Source organism: Pipra filicauda, unplaced genomic scaffold, assembly GCF_003945595.2.
Source record: "Pipra filicauda isolate LSUMZ 115617 unplaced genomic scaffold, ASM394559v2 scaffold464_size512166_pilon, whole genome shotgun sequence".
Taxonomy (NCBI): domain Eukaryota; kingdom Metazoa; phylum Chordata; class Aves; order Passeriformes; family Pipridae; genus Pipra; species Pipra filicauda.
Window position 1 is genome coordinate 80,326 of NW_024104603.1, and position 20,913 is coordinate 101,238.

General features: G+C 53.1%; 1 protein-coding gene across 3 annotated transcripts in view; it reads right to left on the reverse strand.

Moving 5' to 3' along the window:
• RALY (RALY heterogeneous nuclear ribonucleoprotein) overlaps positions 1 to 20,913 on the reverse strand; it is a 119,664-nt gene that overhangs the window by 18,664 nt on the left and 80,087 nt on the right. For all 3 annotated transcript variants that reach the window (XM_039386116.1, XM_039386115.1, XM_027719124.2), the window contains exon 3: positions 247 to 511. In XM_039386116.1, coding sequence (XP_039242050.1) covers positions 247 to 502 — 256 coding nt within the window. In that variant the 5' untranslated portion in view covers positions 503 to 511. The remainder of the gene's footprint in view (positions 1 to 246; positions 512 to 20,913) is intronic.

Consider the following 20,913-nt stretch of genomic DNA (forward strand, 5'->3'; position numbering starts at 1 on the left):
ATCAATGCCATGGTCTAGCAGACAAGGTGGTGTTGGGTCAAAAGCTGGACTTGATGACTCTTTTCCAACCTGAGGCCGATGCTGGATCCAGCCACAGCCTGACTCCTGCCTGAGGAGTTCAGAAAGCAGGGCAGTCCCTTCTGCCCCTCGTGGCTTAACAGCAGGGCTGTTTGATCAAATTTTATCTACAGAACGACCAACCCGCGCTGCCCCCGGGCACCCGGAGCGGTTTGAGGAGCTACTCACCCAGGGTCTGCCCCGCCAGGACGCGGCCGTTCTCGCCCAGCACGGCGGCGCGCGCGTGCCTCTCGTTGGAGTACTGCACGAAGGCGTAGCCCTTGTGCACGGAGCAGCCCACCACCCGCCCGTACTTGGAGAAGATGGTCTCCACATCCGACTTCTTCACCACGGCCGTGTTGAGGTTGCCGATGAACACCCGGGAGTTGATGGACTTGGGGTCATTCTTGTTCGTGATGTTGCTCGTCTGCACCTTCAGTGACATCTTGGACGCCTGGAAGAAGGAATTGGGGGGTCAGGAGGGCATGCCAAGGGGAGTGTCAGTGGCTCACAGGAAGGGAGAGGGGACAAATCTCTCAGTGAGCCTGGAGTGAGGGAACCAGCTCCTCAACTTCAGCTGGTCTTCAACTAGCAACAACTTCAACCAGCCCTTCAACTTCAACAGCAGGGGGATCCCACCTCCAGGGGATCCCACCTCCAGGAGATCCCACCTCCAGGAGATCCCACCTCCAGGAGATCCCACCTCCAGGGGATCCCACCTCCAGGGGATCCCACCTCCAGGGGATCCCTCCTGCCAGGCAACCAGCACAGTCAGTTCTAAACTCTTGCTGGAAACCCACTGACGAGGCTGACACTTGGCTGATCCTGTGCAGGGCCAGGAGTTGGACCCCACTGGGTCCCTTCTAGCTCAGGGTATTCTATGATTCTAAGGTTTTTAGGGGAGAAAGCAAGATTTAAATAAATTTTACATCTTTAATGCCGTTATACAAAAGCTTTTACCTCTCTATACCTAATTACCATTCAAAGAGCTGCTCTTTTTGAAGCAGTTTGCATTCAGCACCTTGGTTCATGCCCACTTTTGCAGCCTTTCCCCTGCCACCAACCTCCCAGTACAGCCCAACTCTCATCACACACAGGTACAGCCTTGTCCCCACAGGTCCCCTCTCACACCTGGAAGAGGACTCGAGTTTTCTGGATGCAAACAAAGAGATGTGAGCAGTGAAGCAGCCCCTGTGCTCCTGTGTGGCACCTGCACGGCACTGCCTGGGCTTCGAGCTGGGTTCTGTGCTTCAAACAGGAGGTGTCACTGTTAGCCTGGAAATCCCAGAGCCCTCAGCCAGATCGGCTGGGAGCCACTCCAACCCCTTCCCGTGGCTGCACGGCACGAGCCTCCAAGTTTCTTGCCTCGAGTGGCTCATGGGCAGCCCCTGAGAAGGGGTTTCCCCCCGAGGACTGAGGACCAAGGGACAGGACTGGACGCTGTGTGAAATCAAAGCCAGGCTGGCTGCTCTAAGGCTGCCTGCTCCCCCTCCTGCAGCAAAACCCACAGCTGGCCAAAGAGATCAGCTTCATTTTCACCTTCCAGACACACGGGGATGCTTTGGCATCGCTGCTGTGCTGCAGATTTACTTGGGATCCAGGCAAGATGTTTTACGATGCAGATTGAGGTGCTGCTCTTCCCCATCCCCTTCCAGCAGCACCCACAGGTGCTCCTACCACCAAGGGCAACACCACCAGGGTGCCCACAACTTCTGGAGGTCCCCAAGCCTGGCACAGGGGATGCACTGCTACCATGGAGTGCCCTCCCCGGTGATCCCCAGCGTCTGCCCTGGCACTGGGGCAGAGCTACAGCCCTGCCTGGCTTTGGGGTTTTGGCTCTGTGGGCTCAAAGCCCAAGTCTGAGCAGCTTGGTCCGAGCTGGGGACAGTGGCAGCTGCCTGACTGGATGGGTGCAGCCCCTGTGGACCCTGTCTCCCTGTGCCCAAGCCCTGGCAGGCTCTGCTTGCCCACAGCCCAGCCTGCCCGAGGCACTGACACCGAGCCAGTTAGTGCTGAGCCTAAACCAGAGTTACCTTTCCTACACTTCCCACCCGGCAGGCAGAGCCTGGGAAAAAGCCACAACATTCTGGGGTTGCATCCAACGCTTTCCAAAAACCCCTGTCCTCCTCCTTCCTTGTCCTCTCCTGCACAGATCTTCCCCACAGGATTTCTGTCTCCTCTTAAGCCTGTCTGGGGGCAGAGCATCACCACACCCATCGCCAGGGCAGCCCCATTTCGGCTCCTCAGGTGATGGATGTTGTTCCCCGGGATACCCAGCAGGGGCTGCTCCTGCCCACGGCCCCGTTTTGCCCGAGGGCAGCTGCACCCACACAGACAAGCAGCAGCGGGTCCGGGCTCAGCAGCACTTGCTCTGTATTCCCAGGATTTGGAACTTCAGTCCAGGACAGAGCCAAGGGAGGAGAGTCACCCACCCCACAGGCAGAGCCCACCTGGGGAGCCACAGGGTGCTGCAAGAGCAACCCCACCACTGAGCTCTGCACAGCCCAGATCCACGTGCACACCTCCACCTTCTCCATCTGGGAGCTGGACACTCGATCCCTTTCATCCTTTAAAACCGTCCAGAGCACTGGAGACAGTTGGAAAGTCTGAGCCTCTGTGTGAGGATGAGACTCCACAATAAATCTCATCTGGCTCCAACCCCTGAGACTCCATTAACCTGCCAGTGAGACTGGAAATAATCTTCCTGCTAAATCCAATCAAAAAAAGAGTTAGGCTTTGTCCGAGTTCTGGCTTGTTGCATCTTCCCTTTCACGCTTATGGATTAGAAGAGCCAGAGACTTTTGTTTTATTACTTTCAAAACAGTTCCTGGCAGACAGAGTGTTCCTAAAAACACCAGGAAAAAGAGCCAAAGGACAGGACTTTTAAAGGGATCTAAGTGACTTCAACTCTCAACCTTTGGCAAGTGGTGCCCAACTTCTTCAGGTTGCTCCAACTTCCAAACCAGAAACTCGCCTTTGTTTAATGGTGTCTATTTTAATTTATATTTGCAGTGCCATCTGGAAGAGATTCACAAAGGAAACTGCCCCATTCCAGTGGAGATGGAGAGAAATGGAGGGGTTTTCCAGCAGTTTGGTCCCTCTGGGTTCCCAGCCTGAGCCTCAAGGACAGAAATCCTGAGTACCTGCACAAATCCCAGCTGGAGGCTGTTCTGGCATGGCCAGTCCCCAGGGAATCCTAGACGTGCTGGGACCGGCTGGGGCTGTGTGGGACCTTCAGAGAGCCTGCACACATGTGGGGTATCTGCAGCCAGGTGGCCTGGGTGGTCTTGCTACCCCAAGGACACACCAGACCTGCTGTGACCCCCTGGTGTCCCTGCCCTGGGGATTCAGGGATGTCACTCCACAGTGACCTCAGCACGTGGCTTTACACTTGGGCACTCCTGGAGCTCCCAGCTGTAGCTGCCTGTAACTTCTGTTTCAGAGCAAACCTGCCCTGGCATCTCTGTCACCCACCCCAGGCCATGCCACATGGACACCCTTGGCCCCTCTTAGCTGCCTCCCCTCCAGATGATGCATTCCCACTTTTCCATCCTTGCTTGTTTGCCAGACTCTATGCAAGTCTCCCACCCATTTTACTGTGTACCCACGGCCCTCCTTTCCCCCATTCCCAGTTCCTGGAGGAGCTGCCCTCACAACTGGCCTCTGGGCAGAGTATGAGCCCTTCTCCCTGCCCTTGGAGCCCACCATCCAGCTTGCACTGCTCTGGGAGCCACCCATCCAGGCTTGTATCCCATCTGGACACTGCAGGAGACCATGTCAAAAGCCTTCCTGAAGTTAGGGCAGACACCAACCATGCCACGTCCTAGGCAAGTGTCAAGGCAACTTGCCATGTCAAGGCAACCAGGAATGATACTTGGGCACAAATAAATGAATGTAAAGGGGTTCTTGACCTGTACCCCAGAAAACTCCAAGAACAGAGAACTGGGATTATCCCTGTTTTCTGCAAGGGAAACTGCCCAGTCTTTGGCCTTGGAGGCTGGAGATGAGAGCAGTGACTCCCACCCCTCATTGCAGGGAGGGGTGATGGGTTGGGGTGCTCAGCACCCCCTCCCTGGGCACAGCCTTCCCTTGGAAGCCCCAGTGGCTCTGGGGCCGTGTCAGGACACGGCAGGTCTGTGCAGGAGCTGTGCCTGGAGTTGATGACGATGGGACGGGGCCACCAGATGGCAAAGCCAAGGTCAGGCAAGGTGAGGGCTGTGCTGCTGGGAAGGGCTTGGGAAGGAGCCAGTGGGAACCCGCCGCCTCTGCAGATGGGATGCTCTCCCAGGGCCATCTGCCCACACACTGCTGGCCCTGCACAGGCAGGGATTTGGCAGGGAGGGCTGGGAAGGCCAAGGCTGGGGAGCTGGGGCTTCCAGCACAGCACTGCTCAGAGCTTTTGGGGTCTCCCAGTGCCTGCCCAAGTCTCACTTTGCATGTCATAAACCCCTCAGTGCTCAAACACCCCGTGCAAAGGGCTCTTCTGCTGCTCGTGCAAGCCCAGCATTCCCTGGAGAAAACAGCCTCCCTTGTCTTCTCTGTCCCACTCGTTTCTGGTTCCTCTCAGGCACAATAGTTATTTTACACCACTTCTTGGCCCCCGACTGTAAAAACTGGAGAAGGACATTTTAGTCATCACTGTTAACATTTCACACTCCCCCCCCTGCATTCCAGGGCACTCTGTGCTGTGTCCAGACTAAATCCAGCACAGCCACCACCATGGTGGCTCAGTGTCCCCTCCACAGCTCTTCAACTGTGGAACAGTGTCCTCTCCAGCCACTAGAGCTTTGATATGCCATGCAAAAAGCAGAGAGCCTGAGCCAGAGCATCTTGGTGATGTGTCTGGTTAAAACCACACACAGAGCAGAGACACCTATTCCTGGGTATAGATGGACATTCTCACAACCATCACTGTCATCAGCTGATGCATTTCCACAGCTCTCCTTTCACCTTTCAGCCCCCAACCCACAACTGCAACGAGATGGACTTGAGTTGGAAAAGAGAACAAGACAAAAGGCAACTAGGAATGGCACTTGAACATGAATAAATGAATGTACAAAGGGGTTCTTTCCCTGTAGGACCCCAGAGAACATCAAGGACAGAGTACTAGGATTATCCCTGTTTTCTGCAAGGGAAACTGAGGCTCAGACAGGAGGGGTCTGGGGTGGAGGAGTGTGTGCCACCAGCCTCACCAAGGGCCACAGACACATCACAGTGACACTTCCTGCTGCCAAATGCCCCCAAAGACATAAGGAGACTTAGGGATGAGATCGCCAGAAGTGAGCTGGTTGGTTGGTTCCTTCCTTCCTTCCTGGTTTGGTTTGGAAGGGACCTTAAAGCTCATCTCATTCCACCCCCTGCCATGGGCAGGGACACCTTCCACCAGCCCAGGTTGCTCCAAGCCCTGTCCAACCTGGCCTTGGACACTTCCAGGGATGGGGCAGCCACAGCTTCTCTGGGCAACCTGTTTTCTGACTAAAACGGTCCCTTGAGGTGAAAAAAGGCAGTTTTAAAGAGAAACATGGCCAGCTGCAAGACAGAGGGACTCCCCTGATGGCACTGCACAGCCCCACCGAGAGCACAGAACTGCACATGAGCTCGGAATCACGGGCTCCAGCAGCTCCAGTGCCAATCATCTTCCCCCCAGAGAGCCCTGAGTAATTTGCTAGTGAGTCCCCAAACAGCAGAGCCAGGCTCTGAAATGTTGGTTTAATAACCAACACAAACCCTGCAATCTTTTTAATAACATCTGAGTCCCCAAGTCCTGCACAGAAACCCGGAGGGCTCAGGAGAGCAGGAGGACCCTCTTCACTGCTGAGCTTCAATAAATAGAAGAAACTGGGAGGAAACCAGTTCTTGGCTTTTCTGGGGAGAACAGCTTTGATTCTACCAGACAGAATTGTTAAAGGACCAGGAAGTTATTAAAAAAAGGGCACAGACAAAGATGTCACAATTCTTAGACCGGTTCTGCAGCACCAGGGCTGTCTTTTGGGGAAATCTCTGCTATGCTGAGAGCTGGAGATGAGCTCAGCAGGAGCCAGACTAGCTGGGTCTGAAGCTGTGGGGTCCCTTTGCAAATCTTGTTCCCCCTGTAAAGTGCAACCAAGCACATCCCAGTGAGGGAGGATCCTCTCACTGCAGAGGGAGGGGGTCCTTGAGTGCTGGTTTGGGCTGTCCCCCCTCCAGGCAGACAAGGGTCTGGGAATTTTTCAAACATTTCCCAGAGCTCCACCTTGCAGATCACAGAACCATTAGGGTTGCAAAAGACCTCTAAAAACACCAAGTCCAACCATCAACCCAGCACCACCTCCATGGTCATCACTAAACCATGTCCCAGGGGCTATTCCAACACTCCCAGTGATGGTGACTCCACCACTGCCCTGGGCAGCCTGTCCCAGTGCTTGATAACCCTTTCCATGAGGAATTTTTTCCTAACATCCAATCTAAGCCTTTCCTGGCACTACTTGAGGCCATCAGGCTCCCACCTGGCTAAGCCCAGCCCTGTCCTGGGTCAGGTTCTGTCAGTGGCCATCACTCCCAGCCCCTGCAGAGGCTCCCTCTCTGAGCAGGCAGCTCAGGGAGCCCTGTTTCAGCCCGGTTTCAGCCCAGTTTCCACTCTGTTTTCCTTGGAAGAATGAAATCTTGTAAACACCTCACCTGAAGGGAGACACCAGCACCATCCCAGCTCTGGACAGCCCATAAGGACAGAGGTGGCGGTGCCTCCACACCCCCTGGGAGAACATCCAGACATTCCTGCCTTTGCAAGCACCTGGAAACTCCTGGGACTGTTCCTGACTGCCCTCAGTGCCTGCCCCACTGAGCACTCAGCTCCCAGTTTATGGGGAGAGTGAGGGGGGAGCTGCTCCCCACCCTGTCCCCTTCCCCTGCCCGGGTGGAGGCTGCACCATCCCATGCACTCAGACTGTGTGTGAGCAGAATCAGCTCCCTCACAGACCTCCCTCGACTCTCCATCTTGCTGTGCAGTCTCCCTTTATTAATTTTTGACTAAAACAAGTCATTTTGAACCAGAGAAATCCTGCCAATCCTTTGAAAACCTGGCTCTGGTTTCAATTTCTGTGCAACTGAAATCCTTCATGAAGGAGCCATAAATAATCAATAGCTGTTGTAATAAGTATTTAATCAGCTGTTAAAGGTGCAGTGGTCACAAAGTCTATCAGGTCAAGCACATAGTTTATAGCTGTGGCTCGTTACCATCTGTCCAACATATTATCCATGCCTGTAGAAGCTTAAAAATCTATTCATTAGAGCTTTAAATCCTTCCTAATAAGTGTGATAAAGGGATGACCTCAGCTGGACACTGAGATCCATCCGGGCAGCCCTTGGAGCAGCCCTGCTCCTCTCCCTGTGTGTCTCCACAGATCTGGGGCTCCCTCCAAACGCTGCACAGCTCATTGCTCAGGTGTGGGGTCCTGCTAGAGCTGCTCCTCTACATCACCTTTGCAGGTAATGTTTTATCCCAAAGAATTATGGAATGGTTTGTGTTGGAAGGGACCTTTAAAGACTGACTTGTTCCACCCCCTGCCATGGGCAGGGACACCTTCCACTAGCCCAGGTTGCTCCAAGCCCCGTCCAACCTGGCCTTGGACACTTCCAGGGATGGGGAATCCACCATCTCCATCTGCTTGACAAGGCCAAAGCCTCTCTTTGGGCCACATCAGACCAACACTGTCCCACCAGCAGAGCAATGGGACAGTGAGGAGCACCCCAAGTGCCCTGAGCCTCAGTCCTGCCCTGCAGTTCAGAGCAGAATTCCTTTGAAAACCAGGATGTCTGTCATCCTCTGATGAGGATGCTCATGCAGGTAGCAACCTTGGGGGGTTAAATTTGTGTCTCCACTCCCACACTAACAAAACTGCACCTAAAACATGGGAGTCCTGACAGGATACGAGGTCAAAAAAGAAATCTCACTGTCAGCACTGAGCTAGAAGCAAGAATTAAGGCATCTTCTGAAGCCTACAGGGATCAATCCCTGGGTTTCATCCCCCTGTGAGAAGGAGCTCCTCAGCAGTTCCTTTACTGTCTACTTGAACATGGTCTCCCCATTCACACTGAACTCTTCTGGACTCTGCTTTTCCATGAAAACATATTTTAAATTAAGGCACTTTTCTCCTAAAAGCCCACCCCAACTAAGACTGTCCTCTGATTGCAGCCTGTGCAACAAGTAGAGTTTTCTGGAGTCTCTGCTTCTAATCGCCCCAGAAATCTCTCCTGAATAGACCAACATTCTTTTTGACAGCAGCAAAATAAATTTTAAAGGTCAATTGAATCAGATAAGCCCAGTCTGGCAGCCCTTTCAGATGCAGAATTCCATGGATAACATTTAGGTTATGTTCGAGAACAGAAACAGAATTCTTTGGAGGGAAGAATATTTAAAAGAAAAAAAGAAAGGAAGAGAATGAAAAGGCAACAGCAATTAAACAGAATATCATCTGTATTCCCACTGGTGCAAAACCTGATGATTACCTACAGGGTGATGGACAATGCTACATGTATTAATCTAATTAAAGGCCTTTTTTACAGGCATCTGAAGCCAGCTCATTAGTGTGTTACTGAGATGCTCATTAATGGCTGGCCATGACTAATTTCTTGAGAATTATTCTTTAATTCTTTATCATTCCCAGCCTAACAGGAAAAGGCAATGTTTCCATGCCCCCCCTCCCACTGGCACACAGTGGAGACAGGTTCTCATCAGCTGCCCATTGACTTGATGTTCCTTAATGACCAACCCCCCCTGCAGCCCAATTGTTGTTTTAACAGCAAATGATTTATTTATGAGGAAAAACAAGTGAAGTCGCCGGGAACTTTCTCAGCTGTTAATGAACTGCCATTGTTCTGCTGCTTTCAGCAGCTCCTGGCAGGGAGGGGTGGGAGAGCAGGGCTCCCAGTCTGGCCACAGAGGAGCCTCGTGTCCCACTCCATGAGCCCAGTGCTCTCCTCCTCATCCCAAACCCCTCTGGCCATGTCCAAGAGTCCTCCTGTGAGAAATACTCCTCTTTAAATTTAGAAAGACGGCATAAACTCAGGGAACAAAGAAACAAAGAAGAATTTATTTGGTGCGCCGGGTCTTTCCCTCACCGAGTTTCCAGGGAAAAGACCCTTTGGCCTTACATCTTATACATTTTATAGTTTCACAAAATCCCACTCTTTTTCAGATAAGTTTAATATATTCATTTTTGCCTAAAAAGGTTTCTTTTCTCTGAAAAGGGGCTTTCCTTTTATTCTGATTGGCTGCAAGGTGTCCCCTGTCAAGGATGATGGATCTTCCTTTGTTCTTAGCCCAAAGAGAGAAAAGAACCCTTTTGTACAAAATGGCCCCAAAAGATTTTTAAGAACTCTTGCATTTCCCTTATCTGGCTGAAAAAGACCCTGATACTCAAGTCCAGGCTTTTTTTGAACTTGGATATCTTACAACTTCACTATACGCCTATAAAAAACGTATTTTTATTTCTCATACTCCCAGGCTCCAGTGCTGGACCATGTCCCACCTTACCCCGGGCACGACGCAGGTTCCTGTGGGAAGGACACATGGATCTCTTACCACGGGGCAACACTGAACTAGAGGGAAAACCTGGGCTCCAGGAGGGACCCCATTTCATGCTGCCAACCCACCACCAGTTGATTTGATCCCCTGCCAGGGCCACCCAGCTCCCAAAGAGGAGCTGCTGCAGGTGGAGCTCTGCTGGTGTCTCAAAGGATCACAGAATCACTGGGGTTGGACAGGACCTCTCAGATCATGGAGTCCAACCACCAGCCCCGTCTCCTAAGCTGAAGTCCTGCACTGTGATGCCACGGCTTCTTTAACACCCCAGTGCTGCTGTTCCCAGCCAAACTGGTCCTGCTCCTCCCCCAGCCCTGCCTCTTCCATGAGGGCTCTGCCTGGTTCTTCTGAGTGATGAGCAGAAATCAGGATTTCTGTGTCACCACGTGCTTCCTGCCCCTGGGGATTTTAACAAAGGCCCAACCACCAGGAGACTCAGCAGCTAAGTCCTGAGCTGAGGATCCTGGGGGAGCACATCAAAGGGGTCCCTGGGACCCAGACCAGACTGCTCCTCCAAAATGCTTGTCCATGTTTTCCAAACCATCTCTCACTTGCTAAAGGACTCCACATCATGGGTGTCACCAAAGCCAGACTTCCAGGGATTGGGCTGGTGGCAGTGGGAGCAGGACATGGGATGAGGAGCCTTAGGGAGCACAGGAAAGGGGAAGCTGCAGGTCCTTGGCACAGCAACCATCAATTCTTCACCAGCTGAGGAGTTTGATGTCCTCCTTTCCTCTCTCTGAGTTAATCATCAGCTGTGTGCCTCTCAAAATTATTTCAGACACATTCAATAGGAGAATGACATAAATGATTAAGACACAAATCTCTGCAGAGCTGTTGGGATGTGGCTCCCACTTCACTTGAGGTGGGATTTTGCTGAATGCCACCTCTGAGGCTCCACCCTCTCCCCGAGGAAAGCACCTCAGATGGGGTGCAGCCTGCAGGGACGGGGGAGGGAGACCTGGAAAGCAGCTGAGCTGCTCCAGGTGCCAACGCAAGACCTATGCTGGCAGCCATTCCTTTTCCTCCTGGAAAACAACAAATCCTGCTCCCCATCTACTGCTCTGTGCCTCTCCAGCTCTCCGTGGATGCAGGGAGCAAAGGAAAGCCTGGCTTTGTGGAGGGCACAGCTGCTCCTGGGTGCTGTGCCACCCTCCACACCCATGGGCTGGGGATTTCCCACCGACGTCAGCGGGTGCTGGGCCAAAGCCAGGGATGAAGGGACGTCATCTGTGCTCTCATCCTCCATCAGTATCACCCTGTCAGTCGTGCATACCACGATGTGGGATGGCTCAGGACTGCCAGCACTCTCGGGACTCCTGTTTTCATCCCTTCACACCCTGCCAGGCCTTCTGTGGGACAGCATCACCCCTCCCTTCCCTTCCCAGCTCCCACGCCAGGGGCTAAAGACACAGGCCCCCTTTTTAACACAGCAAGATTAGTAGCCCATCACTGTTTGTTGATTACGGTCGTTCTTTTCTGTAAATGAAGTTTAAAAGTCATTAAAAGATTTGTCAGCTGTGACTTATGAACCCTCCTTGCCAGAGGGGAGTGAAGCAGTGACAAATCCCCTCCAGGGCCATCTCATCTGTTATGTGTGCAGAGTTGCCACATTCCAATTACCAGGGACCCACCGAATTCCTAAATAAAAACCAACTGAAATACCCCCACAGCTGCTGGAACCATCAGAGCTGGGGGGTCCCTGCCACAGCACCAGGCTGAGGGACTCAGGGACAACAGACACTTTGCATGTGGCTTTATCAGCGTTCATTAAACCTTTGGGGAGGAGGAGCATCTCCATTTGGGGAGGAGGAGCATCTCCCACCTTCCCAAGGGGGAGACACAGCTGAAAGGGCTGCAGGAGCTGAGGGCTGGGGCCAGGGGACACGACCAGCATCCCCTCTCCTGTGGAGGAGGAGGAGGATGAAGCCTGGAGAGCCCGTTTGCCAGGAGAGCAGCTGGTGTTGTCCGTGGCACCAGAGCCAGGGCCACCTCTGTCACCCCAGCCAGCAGCACTGCCACGGCCTGCTGGCTCTGCTCTGGGATGGGGGATGCTCCCCATGGATTATCCTGATGGAGGCATCCACTTAAAGTCAAATTTTCCTGCCAGGGCAGGGGCCAGTGCTGACCCCAAGCACTGCCTTGCTCCGTGAGGACCCTGCAACTCCTCACCCACACAGGCTGCTCGACCTCGCCCTTCCCATGGGATGCTGAACAGCTTCCCTGCAGCAGGCAGGCACTCCTGCTGCTCCCACTCACACCAGGCTCCCAAACCCCACAGGGAAGCCAGGCTACCAGCCCTGAGCCGTGGCTGGGAGGTGGAAGCTCTGCAGGCCTCTGCAGCCCCCAGCCCCAGGGTGGGGGTCACAGCAGAGCAGGTGCCTGTCAGCAGCTCCCAGAGCTCTCCCAGAGCTCTCCCAGAGCTCTCCCAGCCCTGGGGAAGGGCACAGCCCACGTGTCAAACTGCCTGGGGGATGGCAGGGGACACTGGAGAGCTTCTTGTTAACACAACAGCTTATAAAATCAATTAGATCCCATTAAATGGCAATTTGGCCCTCATCACACAGCCTCCTCTGTGAGAGGGGTAATGGCCCATGGACATTTATTGCCTGTTTGGCCTTAATTTGTTGGGCCTGGTGGAGGGAGCACTCACAGTGGCAAACTTTGCTTTCCCAGACAACAAAACGTGTCACTTAAACCCTTGAGATGAGCTTCTCTCCAAACTTTCCCCTACCAGAGCCCACTGAGGTGCCCTGGAGGAGCCACACCACAGCAGGGCCGTGGTACTGCAGTTGTGGGGCTGCCACCACGGACCACATGGCTGTGCCAGGAGCTCTGTGTGCTGCATCTGGCAGTGGCCAACACCCCACCACTGCCTGGAACACCAGCAGAGGTGACAAAGAACAGCCTTTGGGTCCCCTGTGTGTGCCTGACACCCTCATGCCCAAAGTCTGAATATCCCTCATTCACCCTCACTGCCCATGCACAGGAAGCAGTGAGGCATTTATCCTGTTAACCCTATTTTATCCTATTTAGCCTCATCAAAACTGATCTTTTATCAGTAAAACTGGCTGCCTGGGACTGTGTCTCCCACCACTGACCCACAGACCTCTGAGGTCTCCCCCAAGACGTTCAGCTCTGTTTGCTTTCCTGGCTGCACAGGGTGTCTCTGAGTGTCACCAGGAGCTGTGAGCAGGAACAGATCTGCCTGGAAATGGCTGCTCCACAGTTACTCATTTTAACACTAGCAGTCACTGGAAAAGCAAAAGAAGAATGATTTCATTTTCATAACCTTGAGTTCCCCCTGCCCTGCCTGGATGAGTTTGCCTCCGTTCTTTCCATCCCCCAGGAGGGCAGACACCAGGAAGGCTGCTCCTGCTCCAGAGCTCCACGCATGCTCAAGGCTTGGGCTCAGCTCTCAGATGCCCAGGGCTTGTTCCAGTGTGATGGATGATGATCCCCACAGGGAATCTCCTATTGACCCTCATGGATAAACCCTGAGCAGCCAACCCACACTGGCTCCCTCTGTGAGTGCTCATGTGCAGGTGCTAAATGAGCTGCCTGTGAACTGTGTCCTCCTGCTGCCCCTCGCCATAAATAACAGGGGGCTCCTGGCATGGCTGTGCCCACAGCCCTGAGCCAGCACGGGCTCTCTGATGAGCTGGAACTGATGAAGTCAAATGGGGAATTTGAGGTGGTTTATGAAACTCTGTGGTTCACTGTGCTGGGGTTTCAGCCGTTCCCTCGTCTTCCCCCTTGCCAGGGTGCTGGATGTGCATGGGAACACACAGTGATACATCCCCAGGCATGGCACCCACAAGCCCTTGTGCTCTGGTGAGAGTCTGGCTCTGGGAAAGGCAAGGAGGCTTTATAATGTTATGCATTTATATTTTATAAAGGAGCCTGAGACATGCCAACAGCTCCCTACACCACGTGGTTATTGCTTAGGGACCCACTACTGCACCACACCACACTAGAGACAGAGAAAGCAAGGAAATTCCATTTTGAAGTGTTTTCCTAACCCTCCTTCACCCACAAGACTTCAATTTTGTTAGGTCACAGTGGCAACTCTTGGTTTTTTGCGGGTGGAGTCTGTAGTGGCAGCGGGGCAGCATTTGGCACTCCCATTTAATGACTGTACTGGGAACCCACTGGGGACCAGGTGATGCTGTGAAACCTGTCTGGATTTTGCAAACCACAACTCCCATGATGCCTTTGCAGTGGACAAGAGCAAAGGTCCCCTGACCGCTTTAGAATCTTAAAATCACAGAATTATTTGGGTTGGAAAAGCCCTCTAAGATCGCTGAGTCCAATCATTAACCCAACACTGCCAAGTGCACCACTAAACCACGTCCCTCAGACACGGCAGGAATAAAGAGAAAAGGGTGTTTATTTGAAAAATGCTCATTTTTTTAAAAACCAAACTGGTGAAGAGGGTGAGGGAGGTAAAGGCCAGAACTCCCTCCATCAGCTGCTGTGAGGCAGGGGATCTCCAGGAGCTTGGAGAAACCTCTGGATTTCTGGAAGAGGCCAGGTGGGTTCAGGAGACTCTTCATCACCTACTGAATATGTTGGACCTCAGGGGTCTGCCTTGACCTGCCCTGAGGGAACTGGTCCCCCACAGAGCCCCCCTGGCTGAGGATTCCCACCCATGGGAACATCCTGCAGCTCCACGAGCCCAGTGCCCCCATGGGAGTGTTGGGATGGACCAGAGATGTGATGGGGAGAGAAGGATGCCTTGTTTTCTGCTACCTGCAGCTCATGGGGCACCACACCAGCTTTAGCATATCAGACCATCCAAAACATTTGTTTTCCAAAGGAAGAATTCCCTAAGTTGTGTTTGTCTTCCTGGTTTTGCAGAGGTGTTTCCCACAGCACTCCTTGCCCAGAGGACCTCTGGCTCATGAGTGGGGAGGAATAAATATCCCTGCAGTCACTTCCTAAAAGTTATTTAATTTCTTGTCTCTGTGCCTCACAGGCATTTCGTCCCTGTGACTGGCTGCCAGTTTGGAAGCACAGCTGAAACTGGGAGGGCTCTGCATGAAGGGTGATGATCCTTCATGTAAGGAGCTGGAAACCTCACCCTTTGGAGCACCTTACATGGGAACTCTGGGAGAAATCCTCCTTCTTTCACTGTGATCTGCAACCTCCCCATGCCACAGTCCACAGGAGCTGCTTTTTGGGTTGGAGACAAAGTCACGAAGATTTCATGGCTGTGAACCACCTGAAAAGCCACCTGTAAATGCAAATGGTGCCAGTGGTACCTGCTGTAGATAAAATCTGTAAGACCACTAATGCCACTCACCTCATGCACACCTTCAGTCAAGAGAGACCATTTCACAGCAAGATCCCAAGTTGGGTTTAGAGAGGTGGCAAGAGTATCAATAATCTCAGACTCCTTTAAGATGTTTGACTTAGGGCACATGTTTTCACTATGAAACCTGAACAGTAAAACATCAGCTTGGATGGAGACTTGGCTAAAGAGGGAGGTGTCCCTCCAGCAGCACCCAGCCAGCCCCACCAGGGAGGCACCTGCTTCTGGGAAACAGAACCTCTGGAAAAACCACCAGAACTGCACCAGAAGCTCCAGGACTGAGCCATGGATGAGACAATTCCTGCCACCTTCACATTTCAGATCTACCCTTTTGAGTTAGTTGCCCATCTGGGCAACACAACACCTCTGGAAGTTGCTCTGTTCTCTCTACTGATCAGTTTAAACCTCTGGGAAATGAAATGTGGCTGGAGGAGGAGGAGGAGATGGGCAAATACCAGCATTAAATAGGTCCAGATGTAGAAATTGCAGCCAAGCTCAAATTTGGCCACCCTGATGCTCTGCACAGATTGTGCCTCCAGTTTGTCACGTGGAGTTTGTGACCTGCCAAGGGCAGCACAGCAGCACTGTCCCTGTCCCTGTCCCTGTCCCTGGTGCTGTGCAGTGAAGGAGGTGGATGGTCCATCCCAAATGTGCCATGGTGAAGATGGGTAAAACTCCCAGAAGATGGGAGAGGAAAGGGTTTAGAAAGCTGGTTTGTTCTTAACCAGCTTCCAGCTCATGGAATCATTATCCCACCCTCTGGGAACTGCCCTGCCGTGATCTCCCTCCCTCAGCTGGGTAAAGTGTCACCTCAGAGTCACCCAGAGCACGGAGCAGGAGGGCATTACACAGGAATTTGGTGAGATCCCCACACCTTTACAAAGCTCCCTGCTGCCTGAACCTCTCCTGACTAGGAAGATTAAAGGGATTAGAAGCTTATAAATGATGAGGCAGGAAAGTGAGGGGCTTTAGAAAATACCAAGGTCTTAATTTACAACGGGTGTTTAAAAACGAGGATTTTCTCCTACAGGAAAGTGGGAAAACTTTATCCTGAAGCAAGGTTATTTGACCAGTAAAATGCTTGGCCCATGCCATGTGGAAGTACTAATATATATTTTAGATGGTGCAGAGACAAAGCATCTCTCCTCTGCTCCTTTGTAAATGAGGTGAAGAGAGTGAATGGGGGTATCAGTGTGGCAGAGAACATGGTTTTATGAACACAACAAACAAAGCACTGCTAGAGTAAAGCTGGGAAGAACATTTCCAGATGAGTAGTTCATTGACTAAAAATTGTATTTTGGGGTAGGCTGAACACTACTCTCGAGGCATGGAAAAGGTCCCACTGGAGCTCCTGCAGAAGGAATAAAGTGCAGATACCTTATTTTCACAGACATATGGGCAGTGTTTTAGTTCAGCACTGGCAACACCCTGCCAAGCTCTCTCCTTCCTTTCACCCTCACCCCTGTCCCTGGGAGGGTTGTGCTTTTCCCACATTAACTGGTATCTCGGGCCAGTTAAATATCCAGCCCTGATCAAACCAAAATTTAACTGAGCCTGTAAAAAGCAGGTGGTGGAAAGAACTCTTGGAGACTTTCCAAAGTGGGGTTTACAAGTCAGGAATATGTTCTTCCCTCTCCGTTCTCCCCAGGCACAGAGAAGGGAAGAGGAGGACTGGTGGTGCTGCAGAGGCTGCAGGATCCTGGCCTTGGGGACCAGCTCCCAGAGATGTCCCCCCTTAGTTCTGCAGGTTTCTCCTTGTCCCTGAATGCAGCTCCTGCAGAGGGAGCAGTGACTCCCAGGGCAGCTGCTTTTCTATGCTGGCCATTTCAAGCCTGGATTTCTCCATCCTCAGTCCCTGCTGACTTGTGCAGCCCAGATAATCCTGTAAGCCCAGGAAGCCCAGCAGTGCGTGTGTGCCTCCAGTGAAAGCTTCATCCTCACAGAATCTCCTGAGCTGGAAAGGACCCACCAGGATCATCCAGTCCAACTCCTGGCCTTGCACAGACACCCCAACAATCCCACCCTGTCCCTCAGAGCATTGTCCAAACCCTCCTGGAGCTCTGGCAGCCTTGGGGCTGTGCCCACTGCCCTGGGGAGCCTGGTCAGTGCCAACCACCCTGTGGGGGAAGAACCTTTTCCTGAGATCCAACCTGAGCCTGCCCTGTCCCAGCTCCAGCCATTCCCTGGGTCCTGTCACTGCTCACAGGGAGCAGAGATTGGAGCTGCCCCTGATGAGCTCTGCCCTCAGTCTCCTCTTCTCCAGGCTGAACACATCAAGTGCCCTCAGCTGCTCCTCATATGGCCCCTCCAGACCCTTCACCATCTTCATGGCTTTTGTAGAGACCATCTCCAAATGCCCCCCAGCACTGCACACCCTGCAGCACTTCTGGACACCCCCTCAGGCCCAGCACTAAAAGGGATTCACAGCAAGACCCCTCCCTGCAACCCTGCTGAGACAGTCTGGAACAGCTCCAACCCCTGGAGGCATCTGCTCTGCTTGTGCCTCATATGTCACAGAACCACAGAATGGGTTGGGTTGGAAGAGACCTTAAAGCTCATCCAATCCCACCCCTGCCATGGGCAGGGACACCTCCCACTAGCCCAGGCTGCTCCAAGCCCCGTCCAACCTGGCCTTGGACACTTCCAGGGATGGGGCAGCCACAGCTTCTCTGGGCAACCTGTGCCATCCCTCACCACCCCACAGTGCAGAGGGTGGTCACTTCTGCCCAGGCTCCCAGGGGTGCTCCATCCAGCCCTGACACTTTCTGGAGGTGCAGATGCTTTGAGTTGCTGTGTCCACCATCCCCCATGAGCACCACCCCAGAGCACACCCAGCCTCCCTTGCACTGGACAGACAAACCAAGATGGTCAGAGGGAGATTCACATCCCCAGGGCTGAAGGGACTTTCCTACAGGTGACTCCTTGTCCCTCTCAGGTCACCAAGGCAGAGCAGCCCCGTGCTTTTGGCACGCACAGACAGGAGGATGCACTCCTGGGAGATGCCAAGTGCTTGGAAGGCAGGTTGGGGTGGATGAAGGGCTCTTCCCCTAACACAGGTACTTCCCTGAGCCACGGAACAGGTTGGTGCAACTGAACCTGGGCCAAGCTGGTGTCCCTGTGCCACAGGCAGAGCCCTGCAGTGATGGCACTGGGACCACCTACCACCCCTGGAGCTCCTCTGAATTACTGCAAGGGCTGGATCAGGAGGAGGAGGAGGGGTGTGTAATGGCCAGGCAAAAAGCCATTTTAAATGATCTTTGATGTGTCAGTCTGTAACCAACTTCTCTCTCACAGAGCAGAGCAGGACTGGGGTCACACTTTCCTTCTGCTCATGAAATCCACCCACAGTCCAGGTGCTTTGGTGCAGAGTAGTAGGAAGCAAACATGAATCTAAAGGGAAAGAGCAAGTGAGAAGGGTTTGGGTCTCTATAATAAAAATGGTTGACAACCTGAGACGCACAAAAGTGTTTTTTAACTGATTCAGGAGTTTTGTTCCAATACAGACACAGCCAGATTTCCACCAGACAACATCGACATCCTCGATCCAATCCCTCCCTCCCCACATTGCTGACACAGCACTGAGTCTCCTGGGGCGATGGGCAGGTGTGTGATGTGCAATCCCACCAAGGAACACACCCCTGATGGTCCCTGACAGCTCCAACACCGGGAGCAGCAGCAGAGCTAAACCTCCCTCAGCACTGCAGAGCCCTCACTGGTGCTCCTGGCTCCCAGCTGGGACCAGCACAACCAGCCCACTGCAAACAGGTAACTCAGATTTTGTTTTGAAGTCTCAACGGGGGTGCAGAGAGGTGTAAATCCTGACAGACATGTTTATGGAGCTCAGCCTCCCCTGCAATGCCAGAAACCAGAACGAAAACAGGTCCATGCCAGAGGGTCTGAACTGGAGTATTAAACCTGTTAACCTACTTACACTTCAAAACCCCCATGCACAGTTAAATTAAGGCAGATTAGGGCTGTTAACGGAATCCAGTGGTTTCAGATGTTTCAATTAAATTCCAAAATCCCCCATGTAAAGCTGAGAAGGTGGCAGCAAGGATGCTCCACGGGGGTTTCCAGTTCCCAAAGCCTGACCATGATCAGAAGGTCGCTGGAGCCAAGACTGTCCCTTGGATCACTTGCACTGTGCCTTGCAGAGAGGGGCTGTACCTCCTAATCTGATCTGTGATTCACTCCTCCAGAAAAATCAATAGTCACTGTAATCATTCCCTATCAGTGCTGCTGGTCTGGCTCTCCCTCATTACCCTCATTCTGGAGGTGGCAAGACTTTGCTGCTTTCTATGAGTTGCTCCTGATTTATTCCTGAGGTTGTCACCAATTTATCAGCCATAATGTGTCCAGCAGGACCAGGGCAGTGACCAACCCCTGTGCTGGGCACTGATGAGGGCCCCCCTGAAATCCTGGGATCAGTTTTGGGCCCCTCATGACAAGAAGGACATTGAGGGGCTGGAGTGTGTCCAGGGAAGGGAACAGAGCTGGGGAAGGGGCTGGAGCAGCAGGAGGGGCTGAGGGAGCTGGGGGGGCTCAGCCTGGAGAAAAGGAGGCTCAGGGGGGACCTTGCTCTCCACAACTGCCTGGGGGAGTCAGGTGGGGGTCGGGCTCTGCTCCCACGGAACAAGGGACAGGAATAGAGGAAAGAGCCTCAAGCTGTGCCAGGGGAGGTTTAGGTTGGATTCAGGGGAAAATTTCTTGCCTGAACGGGTGGTCAGGCACTGGCACAGCTGCCCAGGGCAGTGGTGGAGTCCCCATCTCTGGAGGTGTTCAGAAGGCACGTGGGGAAATGGTTTCGGGGTGGCACTGGCAGTGCTGGGGGAACAGTTGGATGTGATGGTTTTAGAGGTCTTTTCCAAACTAAACAATTCCATGACTCTGTTGCTTTTCACTCTCCAGCTGCCTCAGGAGCTGCTGGTGGCTCTGGGGAGCACGAGGGTCGAAGGCAGTGACCCTCCACCCCGGGTGCCAGAGGGGCAGCCCCCCCACCACACCACGAGTGACACCAACACGGGTGTCCCCATTCCAAGTGCTGGGTGGCACCCAGCACCCCTGGCTGAGCACACAGAGTCCCCTGGGCCCTCGGGGGCAAGCACTGGGGGTGGCTCTTGTGCCTCTCTGGTTCTAAACGTGCTCAGGGTGTGTGCACAGACTCCACTTGGGGTCAGCAGTGCTCAGCCTTGCCCAGCCTGGGGAGAGCTGGTGATTCAGAGAGGAGGCTGAAACCCTCCTGCTTTGGTTGCTCCCGCAACCACGACAGAGTGACTTGACAGAGCACTTCTAAAACTTTCCAGGCTCTGGGTGAGATTTACAGAGCACTGGGAACGGGGGAGTATTTATTGTGGAGCAGTGACAGTGAGCCCAGAGCAGGCAGGACATGGGGAGGAAGCAGCACGATCCATCAGCGGGGAAGGGCAAGACAACTTATCTGTTTGCTGCAATTCCACTTACAGCCAAGAAAAATGAGCCATCATAACAGGAATTATGTGTGGCAGGGAAGGACAAACTGCTCTAATCAAATCAACAGCAGTTCAGATAACTCCTGGAAGAACCCTGTCAGGGGCACCCAGCTCCACCTGGAGGGTGACACTGGGCTGGGAGGATGCTCCCGGCAGGACAAGGAGGCACAGACACTGCACACCCTCCCCTCCTCCAGGATGGATAAATAAGTCCTCAGGAAGCAGGCAGTGCACCTCTGGAATACTGATTCCCTGGTGCTAATATTGTCTGGCTCCCTGCTACAAAGCCAAGGCAATTTGATTTAAGCCAAAACATAAATAAGAACTTCCCAACTGTGAGGTGAGGCAGAAGAGGATGGTGGGCAGGAATATGGAAGCAAGGAAAGCTAAAGCTAATAATGCAAATTGCTGAGACTGACTGGCTCCCAGGAATGCCTGACACGGCCCCTGAAGGCAGAGCTTTCATCTGGGTCTCCAGGGCTCTGTTATTTCCCTGAGGTGTGAACCTCGGGGTC